Here is a 21,739-nt window from a genome sequence, read left to right as displayed (position 1 = left end):
ACAAATAAAAAGAAGAATATCCAATGGAAAAAGGACAGTCTCTTCAACAAATGGTGTCAGGAAAACTGGACAGCAACATGCAGAAGAATGAAACTGGACCATTTTCTTACACCTTACACAAAAATAAATTCAAAATGGATGAAAGACTTAAATATGAGACAGGAAACCATCAAAATCCAGAAGAGAACATAGGCACTAACCTCTTTGACATCAGCCATAGCAACTTCCTACTACATACATCTCTGGAGGCAAGGGAAAGAAAAGCAAAAATGAACTATTGGGACTTCATCAAGATAAAAAGTTCCCGCACAGCAACAGAAACAATCAACAAAACTAAAAGGCAGCCTACGGAATGGGAGAAGATATTTGCAAACAACATATCTGATAAAGGGTTAGTATCTAAAAATCTATAAAGAACTTAACAAACTCGGGGCGCCTGGGTGGCTCAGTCATTAAGCATCTGCCTTTGGCTCAGGTCATGATCCCGGGGTCCTGGGATCGAGCCCCGCATCGGGCTCCCTGCTCAGAAGGAAGCCTGCTTCTCCTTCTCCCACTCCCCCTGCTTGTGTTCCCTCTCTCGCTGTGTCTCTCTCTGTCAAATAAATAAATAATATCTTTAAAAAAAAAACCTTAACAAACTCAATACCCAAAAAAACACATAACCTAGTTAAGAAATGGGCAGAAGACATGAATAGACATTTTTCCAAAGAAGACATCAAGATGGTTAACAGACACATGAAAAGATGCTCAACATCACTCATCATCAGGGAAATACAAATAAAAACTACAATGAGATATCACCTCATTCCCATCAGAATGGCTAAAAATAACAACACAGGGAACAACAGATGTTGGCGAGGATGCAGGGAAAGGGGAACCCTCTTGCAGTGTTGGTGGGAATGCAAACTGGTGTGGTCACTCTGGAAAACAATGTGGAGGTTCCTCACAGAATTAAAAATAGAACTACCCTAGGATTCAGCAATTGTACTACCAAAATACTGATTTGAAGGGATACGTGCACCCCAATGTTTATGGCAGCATTATTAACAACAGGCAAATTATGGAAAAAACCCAAATGTCCATCAACTGATGAATGGATAAAGAAGATGTGGTGTATATGTGGTATGTTTGTGTGTGTGTGTGTGTGTGTGATGGAATATTACTCAGCCATCAAAAAGAATGAAATCTTGGCCATTTGCAACAGCATGGATGGACCCAGAGTGTATTATGCTAAGCAAAATAAGTCAGAAAAAGACAAATGCCATATGATCTCATTCATATGTGGAATTTAAGAAACAAAACAAATGAACATGGCGGGGGAGGGAAGGGGGCAAACCATAAAACAGGCCTTTAACTACAGAGAATAAATGGAGAATTGATGGAGGGAGGTAGGCCAGGGATGGGCTAAATGGGTGATGGATATTAAGGCGGGCACTAGTTGTGATGAGCACTGGGTGTTATATGTAAGTGATGAATCACTAAATCCTTCACCTGAAACTAATAATTACACAGATGTTGACTGGAATTTAAATAAAAACTTGAAAATAAATAAAAAATAAAACTGGAAAAATGTATAAATAAACAAAATCTATTATTTTTTTAAATGGGTAAATTCCTTTGAAACAAAAGCATAAAGGAAACCACAGTAAAACTTAAAACCTATAATTCAGAAGAGAAAAGATAAATCTGACCAGATAATTCTTTAAAGAATAGGGAAATTCAGGGGCATCTCAGTGGTTCAACTGGTTAAGCATCTGACTCAATTTCAACTCAGGTCATGATCTCAGGGTCATGAGATTGAGCCCCACATGGGGCTCTGTGCTCAGCACGGAGTCTATTTGAGATTCTCTCTGTACCTCTGCCCCTCCCCCTGTACTCTCCCACCTGTGCACTCTCTCTTTCAAATAAATAAAGTCTTAAAAAAAAAAATAGGGAAATTCAGATAATAAATGACAAACTTGGGGGGAATCTAGTTTGTGTCTGCTTCATATAAAGAAAGTATCTAGCAGCGCCTGGGTGACTCAGTGTGTTAAGCCTCCAACTCTTGGTTTTGGCTCAGGTCGTGACCTCATGGGTCATGGGACAGAAAAGAAGAGATTGGGGATGACTCCCTGCTTAGAAGATTCTCTCCCTCTGCCCCTTCCCCCACTCACTTGTGCACTCTCTCTTCCTCTCTAAAATAAATCAAAAAAAAAAAAAAAAGTATCTAAAAGTTAATAAAGTTCAAACATGATAGAAAAATGGGCAAAAGATTCCAAACAGTTCAGGTCCTATTTCAATGAATAGTATGCACCAGCAAAATTACAGGAGAGAGAAACTGCTTGCCAGGTGCTGGATATCTCAAACTGATGGTTTTAGCACATAAAAGTAGAATGATAGATTGAAAGGTATTTTTTTTCCCCCTCATGGTTATTTGGAAGGTGCAGCTATGACATGGCACATTTAGCACAGTTCTTCAACATTCTAAATATCACTACTGAGAATTTTTGTAAAATACTATATTCTACAAGTCATTTTTTCTTACATTTTAAATTCAATTGAGGACATTGCCTCTTTGCAATTCTACCTCCTTGACATTTATTTTTCCCCGTCAGTTTCTTCTTCCCATAAGTGTTGGTGTTGTGTAAGATGCTCCCTGGATAACCTGTATGTTGCCTACACCTACATCTGTACTCCTCAGGGGTTCAAACTCCCACAGATCCCTACTAGAGTCTCAAGTCTGATGGGCATTCCCCTGTTGAAGTAGACTCATCTTCCCCTGTCAATCTGTTCTTCTTTCTTGCCTACTTCAGATGTTGATCAGAGAGGATTGAGGTTGAGTGAGATTGGAAAGACAGAATAGAAGAGATTAGGGAGTAAGTTCAAGTTTGTACTTTTGCTGATTGTTACCAAATTAGCTCTTAGCAAATCCAGTTAATTTCACCTCCTAGGCATTAAAAAGAAAACCCCCTCTTTGCTATCTCTATTTTACCTCCCTAGATTGTATAATGGACACACAATGGTCTCTATGTGTGCTTGAACTTCACAAATCGGTCTCACATCCACCAGAGAGCTCGAAAGTACTATTCTGAGTATATCACTTATCTGCCTACAATCCTCTGTTGAACAATCACGTTTTGAGGTGGTCAGGACAGTGAGCCAAACTTAAAGTAACAATCAAGCCTTTATTCACTCACTGTGATAGTGCAAGCCAGAGGCCAAAAGAGAGGCACCAGTTCTGCAATGCTCCATTCCTTGCCCCGCCCACCATGGGCCAGCATTAGGCAAGGGTCGGGTGGGTGCAGTGCAGGTGCAAGGAGGCATCTCATTCCAAGGCGCCCCAAACAAAAGGCTCCTGACTCTTTATGGACTCATGGGTTGAGGGGAAAGAAAGGGGGAAGAGCCAGAAGTGGAAAGATACCGAGTCAAGTGGAGAAAAGTGCCTCAACCAAAGACCCCTGATAAGGAGGTCTTAGCAGAAGCACCTGGGAGGTGCCTCAGTCAAGGTCCCTGATAATGAGGCCTCTGAATGGAGACACTTGAGCTAAAAATACAGGTTACATATGAGCATGTCTGGCCTAGGTGCCTGAGTCTTGGACCTCAATTTTCTCTAGAAAACACAATGCACTGGGCATGCACCCAGTCTGGTGTGGGCAGGGCACCTTTCCCCTAGGAGGCCTGCCAGACAATGACTATAATTGCCTATGGTCAGGACTCATAGGTCATGCAAGGATTCTGGCTTGGAGCTAAACTCCTCACCCTCCAGTGGCTACCCCAAAGCCTCAACCTCTTCACATGGTAAACAAAGATCCCTTCATCTGACCCCCATACCTACTCTTCTGCTATAATCTCCTGCTTCACATTTCATACTCCAGTAAAAACTGCCCCCCTCCATGTGGCGCCTGGGTGGCTCAGTCAGTTAAGCATCTGCCTTTGGCTCAGGTCATGATTTCAACTCACAATGGGCTCCCTGCTCAGCAGGGAGTCAGCTTCTCCCTCTACCCCTCGCCCTGCTCTCTCTCTCTTAAAAAAAATAAAATCTTCTAAAAAATATATTTAAAAAAAAAAAACTGCCCCCCTCCAAACCTCCATGCCTTTGTTCACAGTTTCCCCTGCTTTCCCCACCTTCTGTTTCTTCACCAAGCAAACTCCCACTTATCCTTTTAAGATTTATCCCAGGTGCCACCTCCACCAGGAAGCCTTCTTAACAAATATCCACCTTCATTCTAGACACAAGTAACTCTTCCCTATGCTGTGGATCCTTAAGCCCTCATGCACACAAATTGCTACCAACTTACTTACTACATAATATTTCCTGTTTCTGTATCTGTCTATGTAACAAAACACTATATTCCTAGAGAACAGAAGCCGTATCAGCTCTTTGGAATTCCTCTCCAAAGGCCACCATTCACTCTTTACAATTGGCTTCTTAGTCTACAGGCCTTAGGCTCCATGGTTGTCAGGGATTTCTAAAATCTTTTCATTTATATATGATGAGTACTGGAACATTTAAAGGTGTCCATTTGCAAAGTGATAACCACAACTTTTCACCTGTAAGTTCTGAATTTCCTGTCATTTAACTTTCACCCAATTTTTATGGGAATCCAGTCCAAGAGGAGAAGGAAGAGGGGAGCCAAGCAGACAACAAAGATACTCAATGTCAGCAAAGGTCTTAGTAGCCAGCAGTCCTAACACAACATTAAACTGGACAAGTCCATGTAAACTTGTGTCCCTGATGAAGTCGTAGCTTCTAGCTGTGTCACCGAAGAGGAAACCAGACTTCATTCAGGGAGAGATTGCAAGAATGGACTCCACATAGGCCTAAATCCCAGGCCTAAAGATTCTATGCCAAGGAAATTTAGATTCTCTCTCTCTCTCTCTTTCAGTAAACACTAAGATGTGTGCTGGGACTATTTGCACTGTTTCTGCACCTACTGAGTAGGCAGAGAGCTACAGACTCTAGAAAAATCAGGCTGGGGTGAGAAGCATGCCAGACATTTTAAAAAATCCCAGTGAGAATAGCAAAGATGAGCTTTTTACCTGGTAAAATCCTTACTCCACAGTTATATTCAAAAGCAAAAGCAATACTATGACCATGTGATTGTGTCCTCTCCCATTTTTATACAAAGATGTTTCTGTATCCTTTGCCATTCAAGACATTTTAGATCCTCTACATAGGGAGAAGATAGACCAGGAATTTGTATGAAATGAATGTCTACAAATATAATGTTAAAACCCTAAAATATTTTAATGGATTGTGGCTGCCTCAAATGAAATCAAGAGATAAATAACAATAAATGAATGTGTACCCCCTGTACTTACAAGAGAACATGAGCAACGATGGCATTCACATCAAACAAGGTATCAGTAGGGAATTCTCTGAGTAAGATGTTGCCCCTATAAAAAAATTTAAAAAACATTACAGAAATATCTCCTTGGAATTCATTTTTCTTGTCTCTCTAATACAGTAGGTTTTAAGTTCTTTGATGTTAGAGCCTGGGTGTTATACATTATCCCATGCACTTCACCCACCCGCGTGCTGACCGTAAAACACACAAAAATATTTATTGAATATTCACTCAATAAATATGTTGACTTTGAAGAGCCTAGACCCTGGGCTAGGCAAAAAGACTGGGAAAGCACAGAAGTCTCAACAAGGCTTCCTACCAACCTCCCAGTCACATACACACACTTTCCTAAATGGGCTGGGAAGGAGACAAGTAGGAGTGAAAAAGAACTGTCCTTACAGCTGATCTCTGAGGAGACAGAATATGTCCCCACTTCTTAGGCCAAATCCCAACAGTTTGAGAAAAAGACTTTGAGAAACCTGAGAGACTAGGAGACCAAAGTGGAGAGGAATCTGTAACTGGGACATTGGCAGATCTCTCAAAAATACATTTCTTTCACACCCAAATATGGACCTGACAGATCTATTTGAAACACTAAATTTGTGAAGTGCTTACTTTCCAGGCACTTATAGTAGGAATTTACATAAGAATTCTCATGTAACATTCAAAACAAGCCTGTGAGGTAGGTTTTATAGCTATTTTACCTCATTTTATAGATAAGGAAGCTGAAGCACAGGTAACAAATCTATGACTTAGACTATTTGCTAAGCTTCATGTGACCTCCCCCCCACAACTGTATACAATTTTATTCTGGCTTAGTGATATTTTGTATATTTTAATATTCTAGAAGTATAGCTTTATATCCGCCTATCACACTCAAAAAATACTTTACCTGAATAAATATGCTCTCACCAAATCCTTTTCTTTTCCACAGTATCTTGATGTTTCTTCTTTGACACAATTAACCTTTAAAAGATTATATTTAAGGTTTAGAGTATATATCAAAAGGTCAAGTTTCTTGGTTAGGGAAACAAGAAGGAAAATTAAACAGCACAGTCTGTCTCCAGGTCAAATTTTTTATTTTACTTTTCTTTCTGATTTGAATCCTATAATTGCTTATTTATTCAAGTGCTTGAGGTAACCCCGAGAAAGGAATTATTTCTACACCAGGAGTTATATTTAATTATACTTGAGAGAATACTTATGGAACAAGTAGAAAGTAACCAAGTAGAAAAGGAAAGAAACAATGAAGGCGGGACAAAAAAATCATGAGTAAAAGCCAAGAAGCAGAAGTAAGTGGTTAAGTTGGGAGCATGAAAGCATCTCAGCAGCTGGAATAAAGATACTGCTGGTTTCTTTTTTTTATTATTATTTTTATTTTTATTTTTTTAAAGATTTTATTTATTTATTTGACAGAGAGAGAGCTAGCGAGAGCAGGAACACAAGCAGGGGGAGTGGGAGAGGGAGAAGCAGGCTTCCCGCCAAGCAGGGAGCCTGATGTGGGACTCCATCCCAGGACCCTGGGATCATGACCTGAGCCGAAGGCAGACGCTTAACGACTGAGCCACCCAGGCGCCCGATACTGCTGGTTTCTTATTCAAAATCCAGCCTTTCCTTTTGTTCTACTACCAGAACTTCCCTAAACGCAAGTGGCCCAATGAAAGACTTTTCCAGACTCCCCAACAGCTACAGATGGCCAAACAGTGTTAGAAGTCACTGGGGTTGGATTCCAGATGGTTCTTAAAAGGGAGCTGACTTATACTCTTTTTCTACTTCTTCCTGACAAAAAACAGACAAGGCAGCTGGGGCACCAGCAGTAATCATGGACCATAAAACATCTTTAAAGGAGAAACCCTTGCTGAGCATGGTGCCACAGAAAGAATGAACCCTAATCACTGATGACGTCAGAGCAGCCCTAATAGCCCTTGATAGTTTATAAACTGTGTGTGAAAAATATAAGAATAATCCTGGCAGCAACATGAAGATACAGTGGAAGGCAAGAGAGCACAAAGATAAGGTGGCAGGTTAAACAAATATCACATCAGTACAGGGCAAGGATGACTGGCACCTGAAGTAAAGCAGAGAAGGACAGAAGAGGTTCAAGAGATTTCTCAACAATCCAGTAAGGAGAACTAGGGAGAAGAAGAGGCATGTGTATGCAGCCTGGGATAGAGGGGGAAGGAAAGAGATAAAGAGAACAAAGAGGTTTACGAAATGGGGCAATGGGTAGCTACCAACAAAACTTAAACTACGGCTGGAAGAAAAACAGTTATTTCATTTTAGATTTTGTTTTTGTTTGATTTTTTTAAATGGGTTTGGGTTTTTTTTTGTTTTGGGGTTTTTTTTTTTTTAAAGATTTTATTTATTTATTTGAGAGAGAAAGAACGAGACAGAGAGAGAGGGCATGAGAAGGGGGAGGGTCAGAGGGAGAAGCAGACTCCCCGCTGAGCAGGGCACCCGATGCGGAACTCGATCCCAGGACTCCAGGATCATGACCTGAGCTGAAGGCAGTCACTTAACCAACTGAGCCACCCAGGTGCCCCATGGGTTTGGGATTTTGTGTGTGTCGTTCAATTTAATTTTAATGGAGTTTGAGGAAGCAGAATGACAACTGGGGAAGCTACATTTATTTTCAAAAGCTACAAAAGGAGAACTGACACTCAGAAAAAAATATTAGGAAAAAAGAATTAGAATTAAAAGTCAGAAGACAGCTACACCCGCCAAAAAACTGAATGTTAGCAAGAATTTTTAAAAGTCAGAGCACAGGTGATGATTGACATTATGACAACAGATTTTTTTTCTATTTATCCCATTCAACATATATATGAACGCCTACCATATGTTAGTCACTCTTCTAGTCACTGGGGTACCATTAGGTTCCAAATAAAGATCTTTATCTTTAGAACTTACATTCTAAAAGCAGAGACATTCAATTTTAAAAACTAATATGTAGTGTTAAGTCCCATATAGGAAAAAAAAGGGGGATAGTGTGTGACAGGACATTTTAGATAGTAATCAAAGAAGGCTTGGGGGAGGGGGTGACCTTTGCACAAAGAACAGAAGGAATGGAACGACGCATATGATTATCATATAAATGTGTGGAAGAGAGGAGTTCTAAGCAGAAGGGAAAATATTCACAAAGGCCTTGTGGAAATAACACTTCCAGCAGGTTCAGGTAACAAAAAGATGACCTGTAGGTGTCAGGAACAAACTGAGCAAGGTACAGGGACAAAAAATGAAATCAGAGAGGAAGCCAGTGTCCACAAGAGTGAAGAGTTTCTATTTTATCCTAACTGTAACAGGAAACCTTTCTGAAGGGGTAGCAAAGGGACCTGACACATATGACTTATGTGTGGAGAAAAGTTTAGTGGGACAAGAGTGAGAGGAGAAAGACCAATTATTAGAAGGCTACCGTAGTTTCCCAGATGAGAACTGATGAAGGTTTAGACAAGGGGAGGGAGGGGTCAGATTTGGGAAGTTTTGATAATAGAACCTAAAGATTTGATAATAGAACCTAAAGATTTCTTGATGGCTTGAGTTAGGTCCTCAATATAGGTCTGTCTTATTCACTAGTCTCCTTTTCACATAGCTTAGCATCCTCAACTGTAAAATCAAGACTTTAAGTTTTGTTAGTTCATAAAGGCAACACCCTGGGCATGAACCTTAATATTCTACTCTAGTTACTAGATACACAGTTACTAGCTACTAGATAAACAGCATGATTATCCCTTTTGAATGACCTACCAACTTAGTGTTTCATTTCTAAACTTTAGAATTTTATTAAAAGCTCCTCAAAGATGAGTACCATTATCATTCTAGAGTGTTATCAGTTGTTTAAAGTTAACAAAGGTACATATAGAATTGACATAAAAAAAGATTTTTTTTTTTAAGTATTAAGCAGTGATATAATAAGAAATAGATAATTGGTTTTTGCCCCCCTGGTTCCTGACACAGGGCTCCTAAAACCCTTGTTATTTCCTGAGTGATAGGAGTGTTAGGAGTACCTTTTGTTCTAATATTTGGTCTTTAACCCCAGTTCCTTATATAAGAGCTTCTAAGACTCTTGGAAACCCTTGCAGTGTTTAAGAGTATCTTTCTGCATGCTAATGAGGTGACTGATCCCTGGGGGCCCCTATATAGCTTCGAGATGGAGACTGCTCACCAAAAGGACAAGGCATGATTAGAAGGTTGAACTTTCTGTCCCACCTCCTATCCTCAGGGCTGGAGATATAGTTAATCACCAGCAGCCAAAGATTTAATCAATCATGTCCACAAAATGGAACCCCCATAAAAACCCTAAACAATAGGTCTTGGAGAGCTTCCAGGGTGGTGAACATATCTAAGTACCAGTAGGGTGGCAGAGTCCAAACCAGAAGAGGACAGAAGCTCCTATGCTCAAGACTTCCAGACCTCACCCTATGCATCTCGTCCTTTGGGCTATTCCAGGGCTCTATCATTTATAATAAATCAGTAATAGTAAACAAAGTGTCTTCCTTCAATCCTGTTAGTTATTATAGCAAATTATCGAACCCAAGGAGGCAGCTGTAAGAACCCCCAATTTGTAGCCAAGTCAGGCAGAAGTTGTAGGTAACCTGGGAATCCACTCCTTGTGATTGGCATCTGAACTGGAGGGCAGTCTTATAGGACTGAGCCCTTAACCTCTGAGATCTAGGCTAAGTGGGCAGCTAGTGTCAGAACTGATTGGTGTGGAAAACTCACACATTTGATGTCAGAAGTGTTCTCTGGGTAGAAGAAAGAGTTTCCCTTTAATAGCCAAGGTTAGTTAACCTTTCTAGGATTCCTGCCCTGGGAACTCTAACTGCAGGGACCAAGTGGGACAGCAGCCATCTCTCAGAGGTAGAAGGCTAGTGAACTAAGAAAGAATAAATGTACACAGAAAGTCAGGGAGACACTAATCTGAGAGAATTTAATAATCACTGGGTTTTAATCATTCAATTTTCTGAGGTACAAATTCTAAGATTAAAGTAAATGAAAAGCTCATGGAGCTATCTAATCTATGATGCATGTGGAAATTTTCCATAATACTCAACAACAAGTTTAAACATTCTTTTGAGAAAAAAATTAAATATGTCATTTCAAGTTAGGTTGTTTTGACTTTGTTCTAAAAATAAAGGAAAAACTGCAACATAAGCAATTATAAAGACCTAGAAGAATAGAAAAGGAAAAATACTTCAATTACCTCAATTTTGGTATCTCAGTTTGTGCTAACAGAAAATAAATAGTTGAATGTGGAGATCTATTATAATATATTTGTCAGGCAAAACAACAAAGCTTAACTATAGGATTGAAAACTGAGCTATAGCCTCAATAAAACAGTTTGCAAAATAAATTAAGTTCTAAGCTAAAGAATTTTGAACAGGTTTTTTTCTTCATGTACTAATTTACACAATAATCTGGAACTTCCTGTGCTTCTGTTTTTTCGTATAAAAAAAGATAGAAAAAATTATTTTTCCAATCTGGAAAAGGTGTGAAACATAAGTATATTTAGATACTCAGCCTTAAGTCATACAATTGGAAAGTGTTTGTCACTAATAATTTAGTAACAAAAAATGTCTTTCTACCTTTGCAACTGAAATTCCATAGTCCTGGAGAGGTTTAACAGCCTCATTCAGTTCTTCAAGAAATACAGAGGTTCTTGGAGAATCTAAAATAAGAAATGTTTTATGAATGTTTTATGGCTTGCTCCTTAGGAAAGATGAATTTTTAAAATTAAAGCCCAAAGCTGCAAACTGAAGAAGAAATAGATTAGTTTGCCCCACAAGTAGACAAAACAATAAATAAAGTAAACACACCTAGTTATATATTTTTACACCCTTATTTCCTATTGCCTCATTATTCTTATTTCTAATGTTTTTGTGATATATTTTAACTTTGTAAGTAAATTTTAAAAATTTCTAAAACAAAAATAGAATGTTTAATTTAAAGCTAACATTTGGCATTATTTTTCCAAGTTTAATACCACATACACAACACACATGAATGCATGCACAAAACTTTCAAAATGATTTTAAAGCTTTTTTTTATGAGAGAAAGAGAGAGAGAGAGAATGCATGCAAGTGAGGGGAGAGGCAGCAGGAGAGGAAGAGAATCTCAAGCAGCCTCCACACCCAGCACAGAGCCCATCGTGGGGCTCAATCTCACAACCCTAAGATCATGACCTGAGCTGAAATCAAGAGTCCAACACTTAACTGACTGAGCCACCCAGGCGCCCCTTAAAATGATTTTAAAATACCATTTTCAAATGACAATTATAAGAGAGCCAACAGAAATGTGGAGTCATTTCACTTACTAATTCCAAGAATAGTTTTTTTTAAGGGATAAAGACTTAATGAGACCATTACAATTTTTAGTTAAGTTCAATTGGTTAATCAGTGTAATTAATGGTACAGCTGAAGCAGAGTATTAAACAAAAGAACTACTGATACTTCGTTTAAAGTTTTAAAACACTTTTAAAATATTTGTTCACTAAAAATACCAAAAAGTATACTTTCAGAAATGACTAGATGAAATTCAGATGTTATTCACTAATTCTTATCTAGTATTTACTATGGACTAGTAACATGAGTAAATTCATTTAATCCTCACAACAAATTTACAAAGCAAATATTATTTCCTCATTATGGATGACAACAAAAACAGAGAGGCTAAGTGACTTGATCAAAATCATACAGTGGCACAATCAGGATTTAAACTCAGGCAGACATATTTTAGTAGCAGCTTTATAGCACATAATACTAATCCTGACAATAAATTCCCACTGAGAATATTGATTAAATAGCAATAGAAACATCACAAAAATAATGTAGAATATAAAAAATACTTACCAGCTTGACAAAAATAAGCTAAGGAGGCTTTTCCTGGTTGCAATGTACTGAAATATTTCTGAGGACTCAGTTCTGATAGAGAGTCTACTGCTGACTTATAAAAAACGCACATCATAACAAAAGAGATGCCAACTCTAAATATATTGAAACTGAAAGACATCATCAGCTGTAGTTGTACATGGGCAGGAGATTTTCGTCTGTTTTGTTCAGTGCTGTGGTTCTGTTGCCTAGGATAATACCTAGCAAGAATAGGTGTTCAACAAAGTTTTGCTGAATAAATTTGTTAAACAAATGAATGAAGTAAAATCTGCAAAAAGAATAATATAAGGCATTACTTATATATTTGATTTTGCCTGTACTTTCCTATTTCCCTCTAGTAAATATTTGAGAGGGATGACATAAAATGACATTGATTTAATACTATTGATTTTTCATACTTGCAAAAGATATAAAAGATATCTAGAAAAAGCAACATGAAATATTTTAAGTTTAATAGGTATTTACTAGAGTATGTTAAGGTAATTGTCATTTTTAAGGGTTCTAAAATTAATTCTCAAACATTATTTAATCCTTGTTTTAAATTGGGCATTTTATCTTTCTCTACCTAGAGCAGATTTACAATCAATACTCAGTTATTTAATACCATTAAATGGGAGTGAGACATCCAAAATCTGTATCTACTATGTCTACATTCTTTTTACTTTAAATTCCCTAGAAGATAGCAATTAAAACTATTTAAAGAACATTCCTTCTAAATATACTTTTAATACACGACTTAGACTTACTTACACAGTTTAGAAATTCAAGCCTCTTTTTCAACCCATATTTTAATTCAACTCTATCTTCTGAACTCAGATTTGTTTTAGATATCCTCCTCTCATCTTCTTTCAAGCTGTACTTACTTCTATGCTATCCTCTGCACCTGTTGTCAATTCTTTGTCTTCTATTTTGCTACCTTCAAATTTCTCTTGAACAATTTCTTCTTTCAGGAAGTTTTTCTACTGATGATCTATACTACCTAAGTTTAAAAAAAGATAGTTTGGGAAAATTAGTGTAACATAAATACATCATACTTCTAGAAGGTAAAGATACACCCACAAGCATAGGTGAGAATTTTAATTTTTTTTAAATTTCAAACAGAACCCTTACCTTTCAAACAAAGGATCACTACCCCAAAACAAGAGACAGTAAAAAAATAGCTAAAAATTACTCATAAGAAGAGGGGTAGACTTTCTCAGTAAAGAATAAAACGATAAAAGAATGAAAAACTTAGGGACAATTACACTAAATTGGATATTTACTTCGCTCTTTCTTTTTTTAAGATTTTACTTATTTATTTGTCAGAGAGAGAGAGAGCATGCACAAGCAGGGGGGAGGTGCAGCAGAGGGAGAAGCAGGCTTCCGGCTGAGCAAGGAGCCAGGACTCTAGGATCACGACCTGAGCCAAAGACAGATGCTTAACCAACTGAGCCACCCAAGCAGCCCTACTTTGCTCTTTCAGTCTTATCAGTAAGCCTATAATTTCTCTCCTTAAGAAGCAGGTATTCCTATGATCCTATGCCTTGTTTCTTAAATTCCACATATGAGTGAGATCACATGGTAATTGTCTTTCTCTGACTGACTTATTTCACTTAGAATAATACCCTCTAGTTCCATCCATGTTGTTGCATATGGCAAGATTTCATTTTTTTTCTGATGGCTGCAGATCATGGGGGAAGAGAGAAAAAAAATGAAACAAGACAAAACCAGAGAGGGAGACAAACCATAAGAGACTCTTAATCTTAGGAAACAAACTGAGGGTTGCTGAAGGGGAGGGGGTGGTGAAGTGGGGTAACTGGGTGATGGACATTGGGGAGGGTATGTGTTGTAATGAGCACTGTGTATTATATAAGATTAATGAATCACAGACCTGTACCCCTGAAACAAATAATACATTATACGTTAATTAATTGAATTTAAATTTTAAAAAAATTTTTAAAGCAGGTATTCCTAAAAAAAAAAAGCTAATTACTCATCAATTACTTAACATTATTTTCATTAGAGCTAATTTATATCAGTGAACAAATCTGCCACTAGTATTTAATAATGAACCAAGAGTTCAAAAACTCAAGTAGAATGAGTGAGGACTGTGAGTGGTATTTTTAATGATATAATTAAGGGGTATCCTTGATATTAACACTGATTACACATTATAGCCATTTTATTTATTTTTAATTTTTTTTAAGATTTTATTTATTCATTCGAGACACAGAGATACAGAGAGAGAGAGCATGAGCAGGGGGAGAGGCAGAGGGAGAGGGAGAAGCAGGCTCCCCGCTGAGCCAGGAGCCGGACGTGGGGCTTGATCCCAGGACCCTGGGATCATGACCTGAGCCGAAGGCAGATGCCCAACCATCTGAGCCACCCAGGCGCCCCACATTATACCATTTTAAACCAGTGTATTTTAAAGCCACTTATATTAATGGGAATGGTTTAAAATAGGTCATTCAATATTTTCTTTATTGGGCGGGGTGGGAAATGCATGCATCCTGAGGCTAAGGGAATAACTATATAATATCTGTTACTATATGAAATAACTAAAACACAATGAAAAGATAAAACTTTTAAATAAAAGTACATTTGAACAATTCAAGTATAAATATAATTTTTCCTGGGCTTGTGGTTACAATTCACTTATTTTAATACTAAATTGGACAGTAGGGTTAACATATGATTCTTTTCCCATAGAATGAATTTTGTAGCAGCAAAAGGTCTAACTGCACATTCAGTGCTAGAATAGTTTTCCCACACCTATCTCATTGGACAAATGAAATTATAGATGTGGAAGTACTATGCATTTGGTCAATTAGAGATGTATGTGATTCTCACATACATACTTTCAGGGACAGGAACTCATTAGTAACTATAACCTTTGCAGTTTGTTCCATCTTTGATAAATTTGATTATTTAAGGAATTACTTAAAGCAGAGAATATTGCACAGGTCAGCCAGAAATAGTTTACATGGTTATAATAAAATAAACACTGAATAATGATTTAACCAAATTCAAGACAACCACAGTTCAGAGGATGGGGAGACAGAAATTAAGGAAACACAAAGTCAGGGTGGGAAGAGGAATAAAAGAGAGCTAAATCTTTGCTTTCACAACACCAAAAGCCAAGTTTATTAGAAATAGGAAAATCAATGCCAAAAGAAACAGGGAGCAATTTAAATAATTGCCTCTAAGGAATAAGAAATTGGAGGAGGAAGATACCAAGGGGACTTTTGGAGTCTTACGTAGAACCATCTGACTCTTTAAATAGTGTACCTTTTCATTTTGATTTTAAAAGTTAAAGTCATTCTATTTGGACTACGTCAAAATAAAAAGCTCTGCACAACAAAGGAAACAACCAAAAAACTAAAAGACAATCTACTGAATGGGAGAAGATATCTGCAAATGACGTATCCAAAGAAGTGTTAGAATCCAAAATATATAAAGAACTTATACAACTCAACATCAAAAAAAAACAAGTAATCCAATTTAAAAATGGGCAGAAGACAAGAACATTTTTCCAAAGATGACATACAGATGGCCGACAGACACATGAAAATATGCTCAACATCACTCATCATCAGGAAAATGCAAATCAAAATCACAATGAGATATCACCTTGTGCCTATCAGAATGGCTAAAATCAAAAGCTCAAGAAACAAAGCGTTGGTGAGGATGTGGAGAAAAAGGAACCCTCATGCACTGTTGGTGGGAGTGCAAACTGGTACAGCCACTGTGGAAAACAGTATGGAAGTTCCCCCCAAAATTACAAATATAACTACCCTATGATCCAATAATTGCACTACTGGGTATTTACCCAAAGAATACAAAAACATTAATTCAAAAGGATTTACATACATTTATGCTTATTGCAGCATTACTTGCATTTGCCAAACTATGGAAGTGGCCTAAGTGTCCATGATTAGATAAAAGGATAAAGAAGTTGTAGAATATACACAATAGATTATTCAGCCATAAAAAAGAATGAAATCCTGTCATTTGCAACAACATGGATGGATCTAGAAGGTATAATGCTAAGTGAAATAAGAGAAAGACAAATACCATATGATTTCACTCAAATGTGGAAATTAAACAAAACAAATAAACAAATTAAAAAGAGAGCTACAAACCAAAAAACAGACTCTTAACTATAGAGAACAGAGGGTTACCAGAGGGGAGGTGGGTTGAGGGGGATGGGTAAAAAAGGTGAAGGGGATTAAGAGTACACTTCTCTTGGGGCACCTGGGTGGATCAGTCGGTTGAGTGTCCAACTCTTAGTTTTGTTTCAGGTTGAGATCTCAGGGTCCTGGTATCTAGTCTTGCCACCGGCTCCATGCTAAGCAGGTAATCTGCTTAAGGCTTCTTCCTCTCCCTCTCCCTCTGCCCTTCCCCAAGCTCACGTGTGCGCCCGTGCTCTCTCTTTAAAATAAATAAATAAATCTTTAAAAAAAAAAAAAAGGAGTACACTTCTCTTGATGAGCACTGAGTAATATATGAAATTGAATTGCTATATTGTATACCTGAAACTAACACAACAGTGTATGTTGATTACACTGGAATTAAAATAATACAAATGGGGCTGGCTAAGTTGGTTAAGCGACTGCCTTCCGCTTGGGTCATGATCCCGGAATGCCAGGATCGAGTCCTGCATCGGGCTCCCTGCTCAGCGGGGAATCTGCTTCTCCCTTTCACCCTCCCCCCTCTCGTGCTCTCTCTCTCATTCTCGCTCTCAAATAATAAAAAAATTTTTAAAAATCTAAAAAAATAATACAAATGAAAATTAAAAATTAAAATTACTTGTATGTAATCAAATATTCCATAGCGTCTATGCATATTATTAATTCAACCTATCCCTGTGGGGCCAAAGAAGAATGTTCATTTCACATGCATGGAAAATAAAATACATTTGCCCAGAGACATGTTCTCCATATAAAAATGTCTTTAAACCAAAGAGAAGGGAAGTATGAATGGGAAAGGGTAGGGGAATGAGAGTACCAGTGAGAACAGAGTAAAAACAAAGATACAGAAGGTACTCGGTGACTCTTTTTCTCCAGTGAGTAGAAAATAGAATGAAAACGATACTTAATGATTCAAAATCTAAATATCGGGTGCCTGGGTGGCTCAGTTAGTTAAGCATCCATCTACCTTCGGCTCAGGTCATGATCTCAAGGTCCTGGGATCAAGTCCTGCATTGGGCTTGAGTCCTGCATTGGGCTCCCTGCTCAGCGGGGAGTCTGCTTCTCCCTCACCCCCTATCCTCCCCCTCTCTTGCAAAAACAAGTAAGTAAAAATCTTAAACACACACACACACACAACATCTAAATATCAACAAAGAGATGAGTACCTTGTAACCTTGATACTTTGGTGTAGTAGAAATGTAACCTTGGTACTTTGGTGTAGTAGTTCATTGGTATGGGGTAAATAGCTCCAGTTCTCCTATAGAAGATTGGATTATACTTCCTGCACTTCCCACCTCTAGTGAATTGGTTGTGGCCACCGGGTGACTTACTCTGGCCAATAAAATGTAAGCAAAAGTGGCATGTCTTGTTCGGGCAACAGTTTAACAGCTAGTCTGTGGTAGAGCAGGACTTACTTTCTTCTCTCGCAGTCATTAAAAATGCTCAGTTGGTGGCTACTCCTCAGCATGAGTCCCAGAATGAGCACAACACAGAGAACCCTCACTGATACGCAATGAGAATGTGACATGGGGGGAAATAAACCTTATTGTCATAAGCCACTGAGATTTGAGGGGTTATTATGGCAGCATAATCTAGTTTATCTTCACTGGTATACACACTAGAACAAGGTGCTACCTTAACAAGAACCCCAAACACTGGCTCAGAGGCCAAGGAGCAAGGACTGTTCAGGGCCTAATCAGGGAAACTTTCATCAGAGACTGGAGCTTGGCAATCCACATTAAGGAGTGACAAAACATTTGACAAAACGGTCACTACAATAATCTGGAGGTGACACACACCTAATGAATTTATAATGAGCATGTACCCAGACTTGTGTGGCTAATGAATGTATTTATGGCCCTAAAAGAGGCTGGTAGACAGAAGATGAGCACTGAGCAATAGCTGCTGTTGGTTATGTTTAACGAGGTATTCAAAGAAAGGTATTCAAAGAACCACCACCATCCAAGAGACTAGCGGTTTAAAACTTAAACAGTCCTTTAGCACCCACCCTTCTATTATCAGGAAGCAAGCTGACAAAACTGCTCAGCCATGGGAAGAGGCCATATTCTCCAAAGCCAACTTCAGATGTAGCCAAGGATAATAAAAATGGAAGGTCCTGCTGCAGAGTAAAGCCAAAGACCATGGAGAACTATGCCCTAGGGCATGTGCCAGAATATGAACTGTTTGTTACTGGTCTATAATAATGAGATAAACACAGACATTGAGTGTAAATGTCAAAAAGCTGTTATAGCTCATTTTACACAATAATTTTCTGTCTGTTGAATCTAAAAATTTTAAAATTGGGCTTGTCATTTGAAAAGTGTTTTCATTCCATTTTTGTTATAATTCATTTTTATTGTAGTTAACAAAAATTCAAATTTAGATTTTGAATCATTAAGAATTAAAACAAAACAAAACAAAACCCTGGTCATTCGTGACAGACAGTTTGAAAAGCACTGACCTGGAGAACCCAGTGAACAGAACAATAGCCCTAGCAATATCTGCCCAGTGAGATTTCAGAGGTCCTACAGTCTCGAGTCTGGTGTGTGTCTTCCATTCTTCTCCTCCCCAAATGGGAACACTTATACATATTTGTCCCGACACTACCCTATGTATTCAACTGGGGGTGGGAAACAGATAACTTATAATGTCCAGACTGATAAGAGATTAGCATTACTGGGAATTACTCAGAGATCCTGGACTTTGAGCTTGAAACAATGACTGGATGGGATTTGGGGGTTATGTCCACGGGGAAGGGCCAAGGATGAACTATATGTAAGGAGAATACCTGTTCAGAAAAAGGGTGGATACTTCAAATGTTTCTAGTTCTCTACACATGTGTACTTCCCCACTTCCTTGAATTAGGTATAGCCATGACTTGATTTGGCCAATGAAATGTGCAGTGACAGATGTAACTTCCCAGAGTTTTTTCACAGTCAATATATTTTCATGACTCGCGACACATTTTTCTTCTGCTATGATGAATGACAACACTCAAAATGAGGCCTTCTCTGTTAAACCAAGTCTCAGAAAGAGGACAACATGGGGCAAAGCTCCCAGCTAACCCAGAGTGAACATAAATTAAACAAACACCATTGTGTTAAATCTCTTAAGTTTGGGAGTTGTTATTACAGTATAATCCAGTCTAGACTTATTGGTTTTATTTTTATTTTTTTTTAAGATTTTATTTATTTATTTGAGAGAGAGCATGAGCAGGGGGAAGAGACCGAGGGAGAGGGAGAAAGAGACTCCCTGGTGAGCAGGGAGCCCGATGCCGGACTCGATCCCAAGACCCTGAGATCATGACCTGAGCCGAAGGCAGACGCTTAACCGACTGAGCCACCCAGGCGTCCCTAGACTTATTGGTTTTACTAACAGCTAAGAGGAGAGTGACTTGAACATAAATACATATACGGGATTTTCTTTTTTTTTTTTTTAATATTTTACTTATTTATTTGAGAGAGAGAGAGACAGCGAGAAAGGGAACACAAGCAGGGGGAGTGGGAGAGGGAGAAGCAGGCTTCCCACAGAGCAGGGAGCCCGAATGCGGGGTGCAATTCCGGGACTCTGGGATTATGACCTGAGCTGAAGGGAGACGCTTAACGACTGAGCCACCCAGGCACCCCTTTATACTGGATTTTCAAAGCAGTAACTATCAAAGAATTCACAGGAAATTGACCCAATTTCACTGTAGAACAATTCTAAAAGTGAAGAAGACTCTTTCAAATGCTACTGACTGTAACCACAACAGGGTGCCAATACCAAAAGAAGGAAGTCATAGGCAAATGTTTGCCAATACTACACACATACATCTCCCAACTACATGCAGACTCATACCCTTTGAGCCTGGAGGGGGCCCTCAATTTGATAGATGCTCCTGTCAGCACTAATCAGAGGTGGTATGCAAGGTGTAACTTTTGCTTCACCCCTAAACTCTAAACAAGTATGCCTGCACAGGTCATTTAAAAGTTGGTAGGGGCACCTGGGTGGCTCAGTCGGTTAAGCATCCAACTCTTGATCTCAGCTCAGGTCTTGATCTCAGGGTCATGAGTTTAAGCCCCACATTAGGCCCCATGGTGGGTGTGGAAACTACGCTGGAAAAAATATGTGACATTTAACTAAGGACAAATATAAGGTGACAAACACTGTGAGTTGGAACAATAAGGCAGTAGTATAAAAAGGGTTAAAGCTTGCAAACAAAACACTAAATAAAATGCAACAAAATTTGGGGGCACCTGGGTGGCTCAGCTGGTTAAGTGTCAACTCTTGATCTCAGCTCAGGTCTTGATGTCAGGGTCGTGGGTTTGGCCCTGCATTGGGCTCCACGCTAGGCGTGGAGCCAACTTAAAAAAAAAAAAAAAAAAAGCAACAAAATTTTGCTTAGCACCAAAATACAGGGAGAGTCCCCAGAGGGCAATGAGGAGAAAGAATTTCAACAGAAAAACATTCATCTTCCTGCTAGTGAGGGGAGGGGGAAGGATCTGCCTTCGTTTGTTCCACAGCTGGAGCAGCTGGTGACTCTCTACAGTTAGAACAATCCCATTTTGGGATTGGGTCCTGTTTATAATAATACTTGGCAAATAGTTCTGCTTTTAAATGTTTGAAAGACCATTGTGCTGGAGTAATGTACCCTCCTAGAACAACAATATTCAACCACTGTGCATTTGGACACATTTCAAATTTTAGAATATCAAGCAGCAAGCTTTTCTAGAAGACCTTGGTTAGTTTCCCTTTATACGTTTAAATTTCCCTTATGATTAACCATAAAACTAAAAGTTTTCTCTCTCAAGAAAAAGAGGAAATTAACAACTGCAAATATTAAACAAATTATACCAAGTTCTGTGGGCATCATTCTCAGGGAAAAGACACATTTCATATTTTGCAACAAATGGGGCATATAATGCTTACAAACTTCTTGTAAGAACATTCTGGCAAAAATCAGCTTATAGTTTAATGCTGCTACTGGAAAAAACCTGCTCACTGAACCAGCTTCAAATAAAATGTTGGTTAGATATCATCAAAGTTTCATTTAAGACTCGATGGAAGCAATAAAAGGAGTCAACATCTCTCTACTTCAGAGCTCCTTCAAGACAGTTGGGGCAAAATCCTCTATCTGCACCCTTCATGTACCCCCAAAACAGGAAGAGGAAAAGAGACAGCCATCTGGACTTGCTCTGAAATAAGAAATTTCACAAGCAAAGACCTAAAACTAGTATGGGTACTATCCAGATGTTGTTTACCACAACTTTGAGTAGAGAATATAGGAGAAAAAGAAAAACCAGTTCATGGTGAAAGTCTATTCGTGAACTGAAACACGTACCTCATCGTTATGGAAGATACAAAAATAGGCATGTCAGGG

General features: G+C 38.5%; 1 protein-coding gene across 4 annotated transcripts in view; it reads right to left on the bottom strand.

Moving 5' to 3' along the window:
- The window catches only part of TXNDC16 (thioredoxin domain containing 16), a 126,379-nt gene that overhangs the window by 103,109 nt on the left and 1,531 nt on the right, over positions 1-21,739 (bottom strand). For all 4 annotated transcript variants that reach the window (XM_034992464.1, XM_034992465.1, XM_034992467.1 and 1 more), the window contains exons 2-6: positions 13,075-13,190; positions 12,173-12,479; positions 10,910-10,992; positions 6,220-6,293; positions 5,302-5,376 (exon numbers count right to left, since the gene is read on the bottom strand). In XM_034992464.1, coding sequence (XP_034848355.1) covers positions 5,302-5,376; positions 6,220-6,293; positions 10,910-10,992; positions 12,173-12,335 — 395 coding nt within the window. In that variant the 5' untranslated portion in view covers positions 12,336-12,479; positions 13,075-13,190. The remainder of the gene's footprint in view (positions 1-5,301; positions 5,377-6,219; positions 6,294-10,909; positions 10,993-12,172; positions 12,480-13,074; positions 13,191-21,739) is intronic.

The sequence above is a fragment of the Mirounga leonina genome, unplaced genomic scaffold (assembly GCF_011800145.1).
Source record: "Mirounga leonina isolate KUSES-001 unplaced genomic scaffold, KU_Mleo_1.0 Mir_82, whole genome shotgun sequence".
Classification (NCBI taxonomy): domain Eukaryota; kingdom Metazoa; phylum Chordata; class Mammalia; order Carnivora; family Phocidae; genus Mirounga; species Mirounga leonina.
Note: the sequence above shows the minus strand (reverse complement) of the source record. Positions and strands in the feature narration are given on the sequence as shown.